The 14,560-nt window shown below is 37.1% G+C and overlaps 1 protein-coding gene across 2 annotated transcripts in view; it reads right to left on the bottom strand.

Annotated features, from left to right (window-relative positions):
- The window catches only part of LOC126416038 (muscle-specific protein 300 kDa-like), a 643,030-nt gene that overhangs the window by 287,745 nt on the left and 340,725 nt on the right, over nucleotides 1-14,560 (bottom strand). For both annotated transcript variants that reach the window (XM_050083501.1, XM_050083503.1), the window contains 5 exons: nucleotides 7,125-7,273; nucleotides 4,987-5,164; nucleotides 4,696-4,881; nucleotides 3,695-3,867; nucleotides 2,102-2,276 (listed from right to left, as the gene is read on the bottom strand). In XM_050083501.1, coding sequence (XP_049939458.1) covers nucleotides 2,102-2,276; nucleotides 3,695-3,867; nucleotides 4,696-4,881; nucleotides 4,987-5,164; nucleotides 7,125-7,273 — 861 coding nt within the window. The remainder of the gene's footprint in view (nucleotides 1-2,101; nucleotides 2,277-3,694; nucleotides 3,868-4,695; nucleotides 4,882-4,986; nucleotides 5,165-7,124; nucleotides 7,274-14,560) is intronic.

The raw sequence follows: 14,560 nt of genomic DNA, 5'->3' as shown, positions 1-14,560 counted from the left end.
GCTGTTTAGTACGTATCTCAATGCATTATTATTATTATTATTATTATTATTATTATTCTATTGATGGGATTGAGGAAACATCATGTCTATTACCATTAGAGAAACACTGTAATTCAAAACCGAACATTTCACAATTAGCAGCGTCACGATGAATCATGCAGAACAATATCTGCTAGAGGGATAAAGTGTGTTAGCTGGAACAGCACACAGGACTGATAGCATTTTTAATCTGTATGTACTGTCCACCAGACATGGACTAGTTGTGAGTGGAGTAACGTGCCAATGACAGACTCCAATGTATCTACATACACATATTGAATTTTATCATTGTAAACCTCTAAACCAGTGTGGAGTGTGGCATACGTATGGCATACACAAACAAAGAACATGTGGATATGCTTCTGGTCCTTGATGCATCTGATAAACGGGTTGGTGTTGCCACTTGTGAATATGCTGCTAGATATCCTCATCAATGGCATCCAGATAAAAATGTGGTTTGCCATCTAGAGCTGTGTCTTCAGGAGTCAGATTCTTTCCTTCCACCATCATGTGACAGAGGTCGTCCACGTACTCCAGCTACTGAGGAAGCTATTCTGTGAGTCATACACCAAGAACCTCAGTGAAGTACAAGTTGTATAGCAAGGCAGCTGCATGTCATGCAATGCACGGTCTTTAACATGCTGCATAAACATGAGCTGCACCCCTCTCATTAAGCTTTCTTATAACACCTGCATCCTGCAGATTTCCATCAGCGGAATGCAATTCTGTGAATGGTTCAACAACAGCAAGCCAACGATGACTTCTAGAACAATGTAATATGGTTGGACGAAGCAGCATTCATTCATGAGGGTGTCTTCAATATGAACAATACTCACCATTGGTGTGAGGTTAACCCACACATCACCTGCGACCATGGATATCAAGTTCACTTTAGTATCAATGTCTGGGCCAGAATATTGGGTGATAGGTGATTGGACCCTTACATATTGTCTGACCGGTTGACTGCACAAAGGTATCAAACATTCCTCTCAAACTATCTGCCTGATGCACTGGAAGATGTTCCATTGCATGTTCAGTGGAGGATATGGTTCCAACATGATGGTGCACCTGCACATTTTGGAATTAATGTGTGACAGCATTTGGACAGAACATTTTGAGAGAAATGGCTCAGACGTGGAGGTCCAGTTGTGTGGCCACCACCTTCACCTGATCTATATCCCCCCGATTTCTTCCTGTGGGAACACCTGCAGGAGCATGTGTACTCTACTCCGCCGATGAATGTGGAAGAATTGGTAGCGGGTGTTCATGCTGCTCTTGTTACTGTGGACAGCTTTGCTGTGAAGGGTCCAGAGCTGTATGATCTGGTGGGTTGCGCAATCTTTGGACATGTAGGGAGGTCACTTTTAGCATCTGTTGGTCTGAGGACAATTCATTCTGTTGTGAAGGTCATGCGGTCGTTAAAATTGACATTATTATTGTCACTGGTTGCTAATGTGAGAAATCTGTGTACTGTGCTATCATCTTTACCATCTCGACATGGATATTGTTTTTGTAGTTATTCTGTCCTATGATAGGTCATTTGTTTCAACTGTCTATTTCTTATTTGTCTAACCACATATTTGTTATGTTCAGCATTACAAAATGGTGTAAATTTAGGATACATGTGATCAAAGAAATGGTGTATATTACAGCGTGAAATGTCAAAAAAATGCCCCAACCCAGGATCAGACCCTTGACTTCCTACATACTAACCCAAAACTCCACCCACTGCACCAACTCTACAGCACAACTAAAATGTGTTGTCAGAGGTAGTTACCATACATGTGGTTACAGTGTTGCCAGACTGCCGCTCTTTAATGTGCTTTTTCTGCTGGATGTACTTTCTGGACGAAATGTTGTGAGATACTTTTTTTTTATCGCAGGCATGTGAGGAGTTGCGCTGTGAAGCCTGAGTGCACGAATTTCGCTTCACGCTGTACATCACTAACAAATGACTAAGTCAGAACAATACACTTATCATGTATTTACACACAGAAAGATTATCACTGATTAATATCAACCATATATGTCTATGGAACAGGTTTGAATCCAAATTACATACCTTCTGTATTTCTTCTAAATGAGCAGCTCTTGCTGTGAGCACCTGCCTAACTTCTTGCACATCTGACATGAGCTTCTCAAACTCTTGTTTAATATTTTCTGTATCTTCCTGGATCTTAGCTGCCCCGTTTTGCTCGGTATTCAAAATCACCTTTTCTTTTAGTTCAAGCACATACCTAAAACAATATTTAAAAATATTTAAGTTTTTAAACAGACTCACAGTTACTGCCTTGTCTTTATTCACCTCCTCAGGGAGTTGTCCCCATTCTGCCATGCCAATAACCCCCCCCCCCCCCCTCTTCCGTCTCTTTTGTTATGCAACTTACCATTGCTTTCTTGGTTTCTCCATACTTCCTGTTACTCCAAATTATTCATATCAAACTTTCAATCATACCAAGTAACCAGAAAAAAAGTGTGTGAGTATGTGTGTGTGTTTTTCCATTAACTTAGCAGTTTACACATAGTTGTTTCAGAGGGCTATTTTTATAATATTACCTCTTAATTTCGGCATCATTATTATATTTTCAAAATGGAAAACATATTGCAGGACAAATCTCATACTTAGCAGGATGACCTATCATTGTGGATCACTTAAACGCAGTGACAGTCAGATTTATGGTGGTACCTAAGTGAACATAATTTTTTGTCATTTGGAACACATCATTTTATTTAGGTGTCAGTCTTTACACTGTACTGATGCCAACCCTCTATTTCTTTATGTTTTGTATCAGTCTCTTGATCTCTTCCTACTAGGGACACAGACATCCCAAATTAGCTGGTCTTGGAAGAGCCAACGCACATTCCCATCAGTCTATAGCTACTCCTGCTGAAGGTGTTCCCCATATACATATATTTCCTTGTCTGTTGTAATACATCTTGATTTTGTAGTGCATTTGGCCACTTAACATCAATTTAGTGTTATGATTAAAAAATAGATTTTCCAAAGAAAACTTATAGCCTTCTAGTCAGTTTTTGAGCCAGAAATGTAAATATTTTATAGTAGGACTCTTTTTAAAATTACAGCTTCCATCTGAAATATCAACAGCAAGTTTCTTTCATCTTTTTTTATGAATATTTTTTCTGTCTTTTGTCTAACTTGATATAGTTTTTTGTTTATTTTTATCCTTTGTCACACCTCCAGCCTGTATGGCCTTAGTATAAGCAATAGCCTCAACAGTCTGTTATGGTTTTAAAGCAATGACATCATTTTCATATTCATTCTACTTCAGTCTTCCACTCTTAAGCATAAATAAATTTGTTAACATCGATCATTATAAACAACAGTATCATTGAGGGTGAGTGCACCCCACTGGAAGTTAGTGAGAAATAGGTGTAAAGTGAATCCATGAGAAACTATTCGTTTTATTGTGAACTACAACATAGTCACAGAGTTCAACAAGTGGCAATTCTAAACAAAACTGCTGTACATCTCATTCTTTAGAAAGAAGTTTGCATTGAGGTAAGGTTCATAAAATGTATTTCAAACACTTTCAATGGTATCTACTGTCTTCTCTCTTAATAGTTTCTTTGATTATTTCTTACTTTTGAATATACTGACTACAATCTAACTTTCTAATTTTGGCCTGCTACATACCTGAGCTTATTATGGCCCTGCTCAAGTGATTGTCTAATGCCTTTGACTGTCTGAAGCTTGTTGTTGACTTCATTGAGTGTGCTGGGTATTTCTTGACACTCATTAAGACGATCTCGTGTTCGATCCAACCAGTCTTGGCATTCCTGATATAATGTATTATGCTGCTGATGCTCCTAAAAGAAACAAATCAATATAAAATAACTGGATTTTCCACTGGACGTCGACATATATGAATATTAATGGAAAATGAATAATGTTGATTACGCACAATGCTCCACAGAATCAGGGATTTTTAGCTGGAGCTGAGAAGCATTTAACCTGCACACAACACAGCTACCAGTACATGGGAAGTCTAGTTAAACAGAATCAGATGATGTATTTATTAACATGTCTTAGAAGTAGATACTCGGCTGGTATTATTATAATTTGGCTGCTGACTAGACTTCAAACATATTTGTGCTCATAAGTTAACAAAGAACATTCTTTGTTGTAGAGACAGCTGAGAATAGCTGTCAAAGTTCAATTAATAATCAGTTTATAATAACAAAAAGTGTGAGTTTATACATGAATTCTCATTGACTACACAACAAACGACATTCTTAACATATTTCATGCTGAATGCTGCCAACATTCCTCCATGAAACATGAAAGTAACAGCAGTTACCCCATTATATAAGATCTACTAGAGAGGGTGTGACAAGACACAATCAATAATGAACACATTATTGTTCATAAAGACTTGCAGCCACAGAGAATGTTTCACACTTCTGTTGCAATGCTTGATCAAAACATTAATGGTTTTAAAATGAAAAATAATTGTGGGATGACTATATTTAAGACAGATATACCCACAGTAGTATGAAACAACAAGAAGTTTATGAATAGCCGAAGTATGTCATTGTATGATCATAATACAGTAATTAACTGATTATCATGTTTGCATTTAAACAAATAAATATCCTCTTCTTCCGATACAAAAAAGGGAATAATGAAAACTATACCTGATAATGCAGCTCAAGTCTTCGCATGATTTCTTTTGCCAGTGATAATAAAGCATTATACTTTGTTGTCATCTGGGTAACAGCATTGCTTATTCTTGTGTCTGCACATGTTTCCAACAGCATCTGGGCCTTCATGTTCAGTCGATCCAGTTCCTTTTGCCAATCAAATAGGGTCTGAAGATGGACCTGAAGAAACACATTTTTCAGTGAGAGCAAAGTAAAACACAATACTGACTGAAGTGGTCTGTTTGCCTATATTATACATTAACATTAGGACACAACTCTACTTACCTGGAACTGTTCAAGGACATTTTTCTTTTCTTCAAGGCTATCCTGTAATTTATTAAATGTCTGAACTAACTGTTCAGTCTGTGTCAGCCAGTCAGATGCTTCCTGATACTGGTCCTCATACTCTGTCCACTTGACGATTCCCACTTCAAGGAGGCCTTTAACTTGATTGAGAGACTCCCTAGAGCAAATAACAATACATATTAGACATTCAAGTAATAACACTGTCATGTTTTTTAATTGTATATTTAAGCCTCATGTCACAGAAGTGGTATCACAACAAGTTGTTGGGTTGGGTTGTTTGGGGGAAGAGACCAAACAGCGAGGTCATCGGTCTCACTGGCTTAGGGAAGGGTGGGTAAGGAAGTTGGCCATGCCCTTCCAAAGGAACCAACCCGGCATTTGCCTGGAGCTATTTAGGGAAATCATGGAAAACCTAAATCAGAAGGGGCGGATGTGGGATTGAACCGTCGCCCTTCCAAATGCAAGTCCAGTGTGCTAATCACTGCGCCACCTCGCTCAGTCAACAAGTTGTAACAAAGCCTTTTAAAAAGTATTTTCTGTCTGTTATCATCTCTCTCTCTTTTCGTTTTTTTCCTGCCATCCAACACATGTTTAATAGTAGCATGTTTAATACTAGCTTAATTTATCAGTTCTTTTATAATGTTTAGTGCATGCTTATGACCACCAGACCTTAGTTTACTACTTTGTAGATCGCATCTGCAGGTGGGAATTGTTGGTCCTGCTACTAGAGCACATCTAGCTGCCCTACACCATTAGTTCAGTTATTTGTCACTAGTTTTCGGTTGTGGAAAGCATTCCCTTGCAATCAATTTCACATCATGAGTATTCTTGATTGTATATCTGTGATTTAAGATTTACTAACTTTATTTTACTGTGTAGCCAACTGTAACCTTCTGTTTCAACAAACCAACCACAATGCAGATATGTTTACATTTTGTAAATTCTCTATGTGCCTCTACAATTGGTGAGTTACTGTGTAACATATTCAAAGATATATGGTTGTGTACATAAGTTAGTTTGGTTGTAATTTAGTTTGCCAGTATTTTACTATCCCCACTTTCTTTCTTTTCATACAAATCACTTTCTTTCTTTTTGTACAGATCACAGATCATCTGATGATAACTTGGTAATAATACAATGTCAGTTATGATAGTACGTGTGTGACCTAAGACTGAAATACAAGTGAGACAGTCAGCATAATTCCCTAAGGCAGTATGCACAGTCTATGGAATGTCACTGTTATTTGCAGAAACAAGTTAATGACTTCATATTATATTTTATCAGCGTTAATTCAATCATATTTCCTGGAGACAGCTAAAGATCAAAACTGTCGAGGAGAAAGGGCAGTACATCTGGATCAGGATATGTCTGATTCCAATGGGGCTTTGAATTTAGTACTGAACTATGGACTTTTTCCTTATCTCTTTGGACACCACAGCAAATTGTTGCTTATTAATGCAGGCAGACTTGCTGATTTTTTCCAACCTTGTATACTGTCCACTGTCCACACCTAAAATACAATGCTCAACTCAAATGCAATTTACATCCCAAGGATTTATCAACAGTGCTTCACTCAAAAATAATGTAGAAGCATAAATGTATCTCTTTAAGACAATGAAGTAGCTGTGTTCCCAAACTGAGGGATGCCTACATTCATCTTTCATACATAATAATCTTCATTTATGAAAACTTTTGGTGTTCTTTTACTTTCTCAGTTTACAGTCACCTCTGAGATTCTGCCACTAACATGTTTGTCACTTTACCCATAAAATAGTATCTAATTGCCAATTTCCAAGTCTTATCCCTATGAGTTTTGAAAACTGAAACACACTATAGGAATTCTAAAGACAACTGGCTGACAGAGCTGTTACAGCTCCAGCAGAAGCTAACATACTGAAATGAATAAAATGTGTTGTTTTTTTGAACAATTTGTGTTACTCCCATTGCTGCTAAAAACGCTATTGCACACCTCCTTGAAACACAGCATACCGATATTCTTATTGGTCTTTAACTATTTCCAGCAAAATAATAAACAAAATTATTTTAAAGAACAACACTATTGAGCAAAGTGACAGCATAGTACTTTACAGATTGTTATTGGTAAATAACCAACTTACACATATGTGTCAAATTCCTCCTGTAGGAGTGCTACTTCTTCCTCAATAACTTCTTTGTCTTCAGAATCAGCTCCTTCACAGGCAGCATTTCCTTGTTCCAGAGCTTTCTCCAATTTCTGTTGGCCTTCCTCCATTTCGCTTTCGAGAATCTATAAATAAAGAGATAGAAGCTATAAAATGAGTATAGATAACTGAATTATTTAACATTATAGAAAAAATAACACTAAATGCAAAATTTTAGGCCTTTATTTCTGTCTTTACTTTCTATTAGTAGCTTGATCAAAATCACAGTGATTAAGTAAGAGGCCAACGTTAATTAAGCCTGTAATTACAAGAGGAACTCGATGTCTTTGTCGTAGTCAGCACAGAAAGCTTTAAGGTGGGTGCCAATTTTAGCAACAGAAGATGGTGCCAGGGAATGATATCTCACAATGTTTTACAAATGGTATTGATGGGCTAGTCCAACTTCAGAATAAAAAGTTGAACTAATTGTTGTTTTTTGTGTCTTAGTGTATTTCAACAAATGAACTTCCTCAAGAATCACTCAATGTACTCTCTGGAGCAATAATACTATTCCATGCACTCAAATTTTCTAAATCTTAATAATGTCTTCCAACTTCATGCAGTACAATAATGGGACTCATCTGGAACCTGGACAAAAATCCAAAATTGTTCTCTCTGTCATAGTTGTATGTTATTATAAAGCAGTTCAGAACTTACAAAAATTATTACAAAGGCCTTGTGTAGTTTAGAATCTCTGCTTGTGGACCAGTAAAAGGTAAAGCTCACATTTTCAAACACTAATCTGTCAAGCAATCGAATTATTTTGTCAGAATAGATAGGGGTACAAACATTATGTTTTTCAGAATACAACACCTTTGAAGCAGCAGCATAACCCAGCAAGAATGTTTGTGTTTATGTCATCAATAGAGTGAGCAAATGAGCAGAGTATAACACATTATCTGAAATTACTGACTATCTGTAGCACTCTATAAATAACTGAGTTTCTTTTATTTTTATGTTGAAAACATTTTGACACTAAATCAATGCCACATCTCTAAATAATGATAGTGATCATGCATAAAAGTATTAATGCATGGTAATTGCAAAATGATACATATGATAATGGTTTGGAGAAATTACATGAAAAAGGAACTGATGTTTATAATTTGTTGAATGGACAGGAGCTGAATCATACAATGTAAAGAAAGTTTTTAAAAAACAGTTAAATAAAATATTACAAGAACTATGTAGTGTCACAAAACTTTAGATACCCTTCATTCTCCTGCCAACGGCGTAGTTACGGGTAACATCCAATTTGACTACACATTATATTTGTTTGGTAAAGTTGACAGATACAATACTGTGTTTTAATGGACTAGTATTTAATATGTTTCATTTTTCTTTCACAAAGGTTTAGTTCTGGTTGTTGTTTATTTTCTATTTATTTCATGTGAGGCAAATGAGTGCCACGGCCAACTGAGGTCTGTCCATTACATATTGTGGGATAGCTGCTATTATGCCTGTCATGTGGGCCAGAGACGTTGACAGGATGGGATTCATGAAACTGCACAGACACTGCTGATCTATTTCTTAAACAATAGTAACTGTTAACTGTTTTTTCATTGGAAGAAGTTATCATGCAAGGGAACAAGACTTGTTAATTGCATTGGGCAAAATATAACATTGATTTTACTAAAATATGTACATGTATATTACATTAGCAGAAATAACTGGACTGTCTTTTTACATAATAGTAATGAAAAAGATACCAGAATTAAATATTTTCTCAGTTAGTTTCCTGCTCCTCTTTTAATTGTCGTTTCTGGAAAAGTTGGAGGAAGAGGGAGAGAGAGAGAGAGAGAGAGAGAGAGAGAGAGAGAGAGAGAGTATTATGTTGTCAAAACTATCAGTCGCTATGCCACAGCTTGGTTACTGGAGGAACAAACTTATTGTCTGGTTTAAACCCATCATTGCTAGGTGTTCGTTGTCTTTTATTTGCTTGGTTACCTTCACATGTTGCAAAATGGCTACTCTGCAGCAGAAATCACTTAATGTTCTCGAATTTGCAAAGTGTAATTCTCTGATTAGAATGCAAAGACATTTCACGTTGAGATGCCAAATGGACCTTCTGAATGGATGGAACATTTGCAGATGGTACTGACAGTTTGTAGACATATTTCTGATGAAAATGTCACATGAATTCAAACAACTTTCCAACATAGTCATACAAAATCAATTCTTCATGCCAGATGGCATGTCTGTTAGACAGTTATCAAATTTTATAGTTTTCAGTGGTGTTTCATGCTGTTTGTGGCAAAATAATGATTTAATAAACTTTTGGAAACATTTGCTCACTGTGTGTTTTAGAGTTTTCTGTGCATTGAAGTTGTTTAGTAAATTCTTACTGTTTCTAGTGAAATATTTTTATTTAATTTTCATTTAGTGTTTTAACTTTGTTGAGTGTTCCAGCGGCCGCTTGAATTTTTGATTTTAGCTAATAATTTTGTGAAGTTTTGTTGGTATTGGTATTAGCTGTGGTGTAGTCGTATTAATACAAGTAGTTGCTTTCTTAGTCGACAGAGAATTTCAAGACTGCTATTGTTAGTTCTATAAATAGTTCTATTAGTGGAACTGAAATTAGGTAACATAGATGTATAGTTTTTGCAGTAACTGTAAAATTTTACCATGAGTGAGAAGTGTGGGCTCTGTCGTAGGTTCGTGAGTAGTGGGTTACAGTGTGAGATTTGTTCAAAGTATTTCCATTGGACTGAATGCAATGGGGAAGCCAGTGGGCATTCTAGTGAGATCCTCTCCCGGGAATACAAAATCTGTAGTAGAAGTAAGTTGATAAAGGAGCAGGAGTATAAAATCTGTGCCCTTCAGGTGCAGTTACAAAGTGCAAAGGAGAAACTAGATAGGTTGAGGAGGGTGAAGGGTGGTGGGGAATGGGTACTCACAGTTGGCAAGAAGGCAGCTAAGAGGAGGAGGTATTCACAGTTATCCTTTGCTTATATGCAATAGATTTGATCTACTGTCAGAGCTGAGTGCAGAGGAGCCTCTTGTGGCTGTAGATGTAGGGAACATGCAGCAGTCCTCAGCAGTTAGGAGTCCTAAGTCAGTTACAAAGTCTAACAGAAAGAAGGAGGTTCTGCTGCTACGTAGTTCGCACGGTAGAGGTGTGGGCCAGCAGCTGCTGGAAGTGTTGGGAAATGAGTATCAGGTCACCAGCATTGTGAAGCCTAGTGCAGGGTTGGCTCACGTGACTGACAGCGTAGGGGAGTTATGTAGGAATATTACGAAGGAGGTTCAGGTAGTAAAAGTGGACAGAGCAGGGAACAGTCTTGATAGGGACGGAGAATATGATGTAGGTGGTGACCTGGTAAAGATAGCTACTCAAAATGGTGGCACTAATGTGCATTTTGTGCAACTGTTTCAGCGTCATGATCGGCCTCATCTTAATGCGGCTGTTAGATGCGTTAATATGGGGCTGGAGGGAGCACTGACAGCAGACGGCATGGGTCACATTTCAGTGGTGCCTGTTGGGTCTATCAGTAGATCGTGTTTCACAAGGCATTGCCTGCACCTCAATAGGTATGGGAAGGGGAAGCTGGCAAAGTTTAAAGGTGACAGTGTAGTAGGTAATGGTGGCATCACTCATGGAAAAATTCCTGTAGTAGTTTGTGTTAGAGCTGCAGCTTTTTTAGATTTAAGTCAGATGATAGGTATACCTGCTTAAAGGAAGTCTCTCTAACTAAGGGTTCACTGTTGGAGGACGTAATGTTTCCAAGTAGAGACGGAATTAGCATATTTCGTCAAAATATAAGAGGTATTAGAGATAAAGTTAGTGAACTGCTTATAGATGTTGACTCCGAAATTATTGTTATATCAGAGCCCCACTTAAATAACTCGACAATTCAGAGGCTTCCTTTACTAGGATACAAATTAGCTGGCTGTTTCTCAAGGAGTTCTTTGCATGTACATAAAAAACAATATTCCATTTGAGTCCATGTACGTATGCCAACACTGCACTGAGCAGATTTTTGAATGTTATACAGAGCAGTTGAATTTAGTGGAACTAAACTTCTAATTGTTGTTGGTTATAGGTCCCCTAACTCTGACTTCAGAGCATTTCTGCTCAAGCTAGAGACAGTTCTTGAATCACTTTGTAGGAAGTACCAGAAATTAGTTATGTTTGGTGACTTCAATATAAATTTTGTATATGATGGTGCAAGAAAAAGGATGTTGGTAGATCTCCTACATTCATATGATCTGATGCAGACGGTGTTTTTTCCAACTAGGGTGCAGGGGAACAGTAGCACAGCCATAGACAATATTTTTATTCATTCCTCATTACTAGATGGACATTCTGTCAGTAAAAAGGTGAATGGCCTTTCAGACCACGATGTACAAATTTTAACACTAAAAGGCTTTTGTACTCAAACAAATGTCATATAATTACAAACTATGTAGGAAAGTTAATCCAACAGCAACAGAGAGTTTTTTAAACCTTGTCAAGGAACAAGAGTGACAGGATGTTTATAGTGCCGATGACATAGATGATAAATATAATGCTTTCCTTAACACATTTCTGATGCTCTTTGAGAGTTGCTTCCTATTAGAACGTTCTAAATGGGGTACTAGGGCTGACTAGTGGGATAAGGACAGCATGTAGAACAAAGTGGGAATTATATCAAAATGTTAGAAGTAGTCACAATCAAGCTACAGTAGCCCATTACAAACAGTATTGTCAGGCGCTTAAAAATGTTATTTGGAAGGCAAAGAGTATGTGGTATGCAAATAGAACAGCTAACTCACAGGATAAAATTAACCATATGGTCAGTTGTGAAGGAAGTGTCTGGTCAGCAGCACAAGGTCAACGATGTAAAGTCAGTTTGTAGTAAAAATATTTCTGTTACTGATAAATCAGATATATGTAAAATATTTAACAATCATTTTCTGAGCATTGCTGGTGAATTAAATAAAAATTTAGTTTCTGGAAGGAATCATACAACTTCCTTGGCAAATACCTTTCCGAGATTGATGTCTGAAATGCTACTCTGTGATACAGACAAGGGGGAGATTGAGTCAATAATTAAATCACTGAAGACTAAGGGCTCTCATGGATAAGGGGGAGATTGAGTCAATAATTAAATCACTGAATACTAAGGGCTCTCATGAATATGATGGAGTGCCTAGCAGAATATTAAAGTACTGTGCTGCACATGTTAGCCCTGGTATTTAGCCATATTTGTAATTTTTCCTTTAGGAATGGTCAGTTTCCTGAATGATTGAAGTATTCATTAGTAAAGCTGCTTTATAAAAAGGGAGAAAGGGATAATGCAGATAATTTTAGACCTATTTCTGTGCTATCAGCGTTTGCTAAACTTATTGAAAAGGCTGCGTATGTAAGGATAATTGATCATTTTATATCACACGGTTTGCTATCAAATGTACAGTTCGGCTTTATAAGTCGTTTAACAACTGAAAATGCTATATTCTCTTTTGTCTGTAAGGTGCTGGATGGGTTAAACAAAAGGTTTCAAACAATAGGCATATTTTTTGATTTAACTAAGGCATTTGATTTTGTTGATCACAAAACATTGCTCGTGAGGTTGGACCATTACAAAATATGTGGAGTAGCTCACAATCGGTTCACATCTTACTTTAGCAACAGACAGCAAAAGGTCATTATTCACAGAGTTGAGAATGGCTGTGATGTGGGGTCTGAGTGGGGTATGGTGAAGTGGGGGGTGCCCCAGGGATCAGTGTTGGGCCAATACCGTGCCTCATTTATATAAATGATATGCCCTCTAGAATTATGGGTAACTCTAAAATATTTCTGTTTGCTGATGATACTAGCTTGGTGGTAAAAGATGTTGTGTGCAACATTGGCTTGGTTTCAAATAGTGCAGTTCATGACCTAAGTTCATGGCTTGTAGAAAATAAACTAATGCTAAATCACAGTAAGACTCGGTTTTTACAGTTTCTAACACACCATTCAACAATTGTGCAGTTCATGGCTTGTAGAAAATAAACTAATGCTAAATCACAGTAAGACTCAGTTTTTACAGTTTCTAACACACCATTCAACGAAACCCGATGTTTTAATTTCACAGAATGGGCATATGATTAGTGAAACAGAAAAGCTCAAATTTCTAGGTGCTCATATAGATAGTAAACTGTTGTGGAAAGCCCACATTCAGGATCTTGTTCAAAGACATAATGCTGCCATTTTTACTATTCAAAAGGTATCTGAAGAGAGTGTTTGTTCAACACCAAAATTAGTCTTCTTTGCTTATTTTCATTCGCTTATGTCTTATGATATTATATTTTGGGATAACTCTTCCCATTCCAAAAGGATATTTTTGGCTCAGAAATGGACGATTCAGGCAACAAGTGATGTAAGTTCACGAACCTCTTGTCGACCCCTGTTCATGAGTCTGGGTATTTTGACATTGGCCTCTCATAATATTTCTTGTTAACAGTATTAGCTTATTCCCAAAAATAAGCAGCTTTCACTCAGTTAATACTCAGCAGCAATCAAATCTGCCTTTGGATCGGACTTCCTTAACTCTTGTGCAGAAAGGTGTGCAGTATACTGATGCATCAATTTTCAATAAGCTACCACTCAAATTCAAAAATCTTAGCAGTAATCCACACACTTTCAAATTGAAACTGAAGAGTTTCCTCATGGGTCACTCCTTCTATTCTGTTGAGGAGATCCTTGAAAAATTAAGCTGATTCTTGTTGTCTTGTTGATCGTGTTTACTTAAACTTATGGACTGATTTTTTCAGGTTCATAAATATTTTATTTTTATCTGTTATTACTTTTATGTTGTAATTTCATGTACTGCCACGTTCCATGACCTTGGAGATTTGCTCCTCAATTTGGTCCTATGGAACTTGATATGTAAAGAAAACAAAATAAATGGGAGTTACAATTGGCTACAACAATAATTTGGTATGTTCCAAGACTTTGGCTGGTTATGAAGTTGTCCAAATTACACCTGTTACAAGTTCTACAGCGTGACAACAAATGCAAATATGTGGCATTTTCTTATAAGTATATAATTGACAGTTATAACACTTTTGCATTTATGAGCCATTCTTCTTTGACAGAAACATGGTTAAAGGCAGCAGTATCTTGCTATGTTATGAAACTGATTGTTTACAGAGCTGAACGATGACAACTTTATTTTTCAACAAGATGGGGTACCCCTCCTGGTGTTGCGAAGTGCATGAAAATCTGAATGACACTCTACCAAGCCACTGGATGGGTCATCAAACAGCTGGTGACTTAGCACTTCTCAGCTGACCTCCATGTCACTGGATTTGACGTCCTGTGAATTATTCCTATGAGGTTTCATTAAGGGCAACATTTATGCACCAACACTATCACAGAACATAGAAGTGTTGAAGAAGCAGATTTGTAC

This window comes from Schistocerca serialis, chromosome 8 (genome assembly GCF_023864345.2).
Source record: "Schistocerca serialis cubense isolate TAMUIC-IGC-003099 chromosome 8, iqSchSeri2.2, whole genome shotgun sequence".
Classification (NCBI taxonomy): Eukaryota; Metazoa; Arthropoda; class Insecta; order Orthoptera; family Acrididae; genus Schistocerca; species Schistocerca serialis.
Note: the sequence above shows the minus strand (reverse complement) of the source record. Positions and strands in the feature narration are given on the sequence as shown.